We start from the raw sequence: 5,584 nt of genomic DNA, 5'->3' as shown, positions 1-5,584 counted from the left end.
TAGTTAGAAGACACTTTATGTAACATGATTCCAAGTCTAAGGTGGGGAGTGTAATTGGTGGTAAGGGGACTATCATCTCCCCTATTAGAAACTTGAACATTGAGAATCTAGAGACTACTAAGAATGGGGGGACTCAATGAACGAAACTTGTGGGAGGAGATAATCAAAAGGGTGATAGTTCGTTGCCTCCAAAAACTTTTGAAGGTCCTACATTGATGCATGACACTTTATCTAGGATGGAGGAAACCATCACTTCTTTAATCAAGAAGAATGAGCACTTGGAGGACATGTTTGATAGGGTGGTGAATTTCCCTATTCATGTCATGCACTAAATGACCACTACCTTCCATCTTCAATGGAGTGATAGGAAGGACATCAACAATAATAAAGACATTATAATTACTCATTCTCTTTGTTACTTCAAGGTAGAAAACTGACTCCAGCTTCTTCTGGAGATCCCATATAAAGTCAAAAAGGAGACATAATGCACCTAGTGCCTTGATTTTGTTTTTTATATTTTTATATTAAGAAATTATTGTATAGCGCATGGGGATTGTTATGTTAAAACTTGTTGGACTTGTGCTATGACCAAATGGTTTATTTGGGCTAGGTTTATATGTAAATTATATTACCATGTTAACTAGAAACTATAGTAGATATAGATATAAAAATAATTTAGTTTGGGGTGGGGGGTTATATTAAGGAAGGGGGTAGGTTTATTAGATTGTATTGACTTTATAGTTGATGCTTACCTAAGTATTTTTGTCTTTGGCCCAGCCCCTAATTTGATTTCTTTTAATATCAAAAACATGATTCAAACTTCTATTTTACATAAAGAAAATCTCATAATGGACATCACCTCTATTCTTTTTACTTTTAACGTATTATTAAATATCTATGTCTATTGATGTCATGACATGGGTTTTATTTAGTTAGCCTAACTTATAACATATACATTGGTGAAGTTTCAAAGGATCTCCATATTTTTAAAAAAAAAATTGTTCTAAACTCTCTTTTTGTCATCCATTGCAATACCCACCCAATATCCTCATGTCTTTCCTATATAAACTCCCAACTAACACCCCAAAAAGTTGACCTCTCCCTTATTTGGGTAATATATAGCCCCACCTTTTTTGTCCATTTTAAAGCACCCAATTTGAGCACATATGATATTTTATTGCCTTCCCATTAAAAACTTCATGGTTGTATTCAACTTAATAGATTTTAGTACAAATAATATTTTTAATGTTCAGTTTTCTTTAAATAATATTTTTAATGTTCAGTTTTCTTTAATCTATTTTCTTTATATTTTTTAACATCATTCTTGCATTTCAAATTCACATTTTTATCTTCCTGATAATAAATTACTGACTGTTATCCCACATATGCATCAAAATAAAAATGCATAATTTTAAAAGATTTTTTAAAAATAAATGTACAACTGCTTGGAATAGGAATGGGCTATTATAAATCATTATTATATAAAAATATTATAAAGTAAATAAAAACTGATTGTTTATATTACAAAGTCAAACAAATAAAATTATTTAGTTGGGCTTCCTACAATTCTTTCTGATTTCTCCCTTGGTGCCAGTGAGAGGTTTGATATTTCCCATCTTCACCATGGCGGCTGCAAAGTCCTCGAAAAAAGATTTCTGATGACGAGAATATTTCTTAACCTGCGAATCAGTAGATCCTCCAATAAATAGTTGCTGATCGGAGTGCAGAAGTCCCTTCTGGCTTTTCAAATTTTTGTAGTAGTTGTTTTCAAAGACAGTGGGGGTGAAAAGATCTAAGGGAGCAAGGTTATTGTCACCACTACCACTAGTACTTGGGCAGCTCGCCTTTAGAGAAGTGGCAAATGAAGTATCTATCTGCGATTCATTGTAGATGCGAGCTCTAAAACTGGTGCAGCGAGCTTGACCAATTGTATGAGAGCCTACATTAAACATTCATAGTTAATCCTTTCAAGCTTAAAATAATTATCCCTTTCTGCAAGAAACTGATTTAGAAATCTTATTATTACCTGAAAGAACGACTAGGTCCTTTCTAGAAAGTCCCTGAGCACTGAAGGATGAGATTAGTGCTGAAAGGTTTAGAGTGGGAGCTGGAATACTGGTGTTTGCAGCGCCTTGACTTGCAGTAGTGGAATCTCTCCTTCCCAACAACACTGTCCATGATGGCCCTCCTAACTAGCAAACATAAATAACTTGCACGTTAGATCTTTTTTCATAATTTCTTCTAGACAAAAAATAAAATAATAAACTAAATACCAATCATTGAGAAATAAGTACCATTTATAACATTAAGGATTCTCCAAACAATATAGCCCAAAGATTTCTTAAATATCGTATATAGAATTTGCATTCTAATAAGATCTAGATGTTCGCCTACAAATCCTTTGTCCATCTCCATTTCAAAATAAACGTTATCCATCATGCTTTATAATTTTCTTTATTTGTCTGACAAAAAGATTTATGCTAACATATTATTAGTAAGCAATATCTTATAATTAAAGAATATTATATTTCCACAATGCATTCATAGTATACACTTTGTTTCAAGATTCAAATGCATACAATTTGTTTGCAATAAGAGTTCAGATCAAACCATGAGATCAATTATCAGTGCGATCCAAAATGTTAAAACAAACAGATCTTGTGCATATCTGTATATTGCTTCTAGATTTGCTAGTGTGAACAATTTTTCCTTTAGTTTTCTATCTTCTGTGATCTATGATGATAGATCACAGATTGTGATTCCAAATGTTCACGCAAAAAAGCACTCATATAATCAAATTTAAAAGAAACACAGACTATTTCATAGATCGTAGAAATCTGTTTACTCTAAATAAAATGATAATTTATATTTTTATGCAGAATATCATTATAATCGAATGTTGCTTCATAGCTTGTTGATTTGATCAATGTAAACAAAATTTCATTAAAATTTTAGATCAGACCCTAGGAGCCATCATGTATAGAGCTGACTAAAAAGAGAATTGGATTGTTATATATCATTTTATAAAGAAGAGAAGGAAATGTAGCCATATCTACTCAAAGTAATACTGAGAATAGAAGTACAATTACTTCAACTACGGAATCACGAGCAGCAATGGCGACAATGTCTGCACAAGACACAACTCCACTGCAAACTGATTCCACTTCACTCTTGATGGTGTCGATAACGTTGAATCCTCTCACAGAATTGTTGTTTGGAGCTGCAGCCTTCTCACCAGTAAATGTCGCAGTGTCGTCCAACAATATCGACCCATCACAGCCCTGCAAACTGAAATCATAATTAGTGAAAACAACTTCGATTGAAGAACAGATCTGCAAGAACTAGATTTGTAGAGCTTAAAATCTTGCATTAACAAAGCAATCATGAAAGTGTAGCCTCAACAATGATGCCCCTATTCGTTTTTCTTTGGCGACTGCTTGTTTTACAACTTCTTTGATTGTGGACAACGCCTTTGGACACGTTGTGTCATAAAATGTTGGACATAGCTGCCCATTTGAAGGGCATGAAGAAATGATCAGCATCACGATACATCCAATCAGATTACCAATCTTCATCGCTGGTTTTAATTGAGATTGGTAAATAAATCCCGCCATGACTCTTATATTACGATACTTCGAATGCAGACAAGTGAGCAAAGCCTAAAAACCGGGCTAAACAATGGCCAATCATGTTGACGAAAATTGTATCCAGACTAAATGAGTTCATCTCTGTTTACCTATTCACTTTTACCAACTGATATTATCATGAAATCGACCATTTGCCAGAAACTAGTGTACAATCCGCTGCCTTGCATCACTTTCATACGAAATTTCGAATATTGTGCAAGGAAAATGGGAAGCGCAAAAAATTCCGCGTATACAATTTTCAGGCTTTTCTGTTTACCATAGCTGTCATTGCCCCACATATTTTGCTTGAGACAAAGAAAAGTTAAATCGAACCACTTTACGTACAATTATTAAAGAGATTCCACTGTAAAATTTCTCCATCAGCCGGTGGTTTGATCACATCCATGGCTTTTTCTTTTCCATGGACCTGTAGGTAACGTGGTTTGATCATTTATTCATGGATTTTTGCTCGAAGTATGAGATGTATTAAGTTACCTTCAGACAATTGGATGTGTCTTTCAAAAATATCAATTCGATCGTTAATTGAAGAACTGAAAATTTGAATAGCTGTATGACACTATAGACAATGAGATGCCTCTTTCTACATTAAGTTAAAAAAATTAAAATAACAAATTTTTATTGAAGATTTTTCCGGTAATAGTTTAGAACAGACGATGCTATTTTCTTATTTCTATATTTGTAGGCAACTTGTTTCTTCTTTCACAAGAGATTATAAATATAAATATTAACACCTTCTAAAGAAATCTTATTTAAAAAGTTTGAATAATTTTTAATTCAATATAACAATCGGATTTTTATTTTTATTTATTTGTCAATAAAAGGGAAGTGCCCATATTTATATTAATATAAAAATATTTATATTTTACCTCGATCAAATGCAAGCGTTAGGGAAAAAAAAGGGGTGAAGAAAATCCTCAATGTTGCCTAAGACCGAAGTCCTTTATACAAGATTACAAATGCCTTTTGGAGGGTCTTCAAGAAGGCATACCTTCTTTTACATCACATCTTGCTTTATTTAGAAAATTATAAATTTTAGGCTTATTAAGAAAATTGAACCCTACATGTCAGTACATATCATTCATTCAATGAATGAAGGGTAACTCTAGAAAATAATCTATTAGATGCAAAAAATACATGGATATACAGTCCTAGATATGATCATTTTCCATTAAGATGTTAAAAGCCTATCTAAGAACCTTCCACATTCTGAGGCCTTTGTCCCAACATGGTAAAGAAGCATAAATGCCAATTTGGAACCAAGAAGCTAATAGGAATGTTGTAAACACTATGACCAAAGTTTGTTTTTTAGTGACTCTAATTTAGTCAATTGGTTAAACAGCTACTAAGCTTATCTTGTAGTTTGTTGTGTTAACCGAGTAATCCAGTTTCTACCAAGTTCTACAATTGCTACCGAGTTCTAGAATCATTATACAGATCATGTCGAGCAGTATTTACCAAGTTGATTAGTGATAGTGCTAAACCATCTTCATAGTGTTAATCGAGTTGCACAATGTCAACTGTGTTCTCCAGTGTTTACTAAGCTTGCAATTTCAGTGATGTGAATCTAGTGTTGACTGAGTCAAGGAGTATCAACCAAGTGATTTAGTTTATACCAAGCTTGCAGTGCTTGTTAGAAATAGGAATTATTGGGAGGGAGTGGGATGAATTAGTAATCTACAAACTTTAGTTGCCAATTGGATATTCTTTATTACTTTAAACTATACATAAAAAAGTAAACAAGTAATGTTGAATAGTAACAATAACTATGCACATAGATAACTCATAACAACATATTTTGTTAACTAAGGAAAACTTGGCCATGGGAAAACCCCGATAGGGATGATACCCACTAGATAATATACTAATGTGTGTGTGTGTGTGTGTGTGTGTGTTCCTTGTTACAGAATGGACCCTGTTAGGAGTCAATGAGAAAATTT

At 33.2% G+C, this 5,584-nt stretch overlaps 1 protein-coding gene across 1 annotated transcript; it reads right to left on the bottom strand.

The window, feature by feature from the left end:
• Window positions 1-1,445: 1,445 nt before the first annotated feature.
• LOC149565969 (peroxidase P7-like) lies at window positions 1,446-3,734 on the bottom strand. The gene is made up of 4 exons (XM_089819433.1): window positions 3,369-3,734; window positions 3,090-3,281; window positions 2,027-2,192; window positions 1,446-1,939 (listed from the first exon to the last, which is right to left on the bottom strand). The coding sequence occupies exons 1-4, from the start codon at window positions 3,612-3,614 to the stop codon at window positions 1,548-1,550; spliced, it is 996 nt and encodes a 331-aa protein (XP_089675559.1). The 5' UTR covers window positions 3,615-3,734; the 3' UTR covers window positions 1,446-1,547.
• Window positions 3,735-5,584: the final 1,850 nt, after the last annotated feature.

Source organism: Cupressus sempervirens, chromosome 3, assembly GCF_028749045.1.
Source record: "Cupressus sempervirens isolate cs-2001-9-10 chromosome 3, ASM2874904v1, whole genome shotgun sequence".
In the NCBI taxonomy this organism is placed as follows: Eukaryota; Viridiplantae; Streptophyta; class Pinopsida; order Cupressales; family Cupressaceae; genus Cupressus; species Cupressus sempervirens.
Note: the sequence above shows the minus strand (reverse complement) of the source record. Positions and strands in the feature narration are given on the sequence as shown.

Bases quoted from the DNA above. Each gene is read 5' to 3' on its own strand.
- LOC149565969 (XM_089819433.1), bottom strand. From the start codon at position 3,614: ATGGCGGGATTTATTTACCAATCTCAATTAAAACCAGCGATGAAGATT. The intron at 3,282-3,368 runs GCAAGATTTTAA...TTCAGTTTGCAG, and splicing joins TTCATGATTGCTTTGTTAAT to GGCTGTGATGGGTCGATATT. The intron at 2,193-3,089 runs GTAATTGTACTT...TATGTTTGCTAG, and splicing joins CTCGTGATTCCGTAGTTGAA to TTAGGAGGGCCATCATGGAC.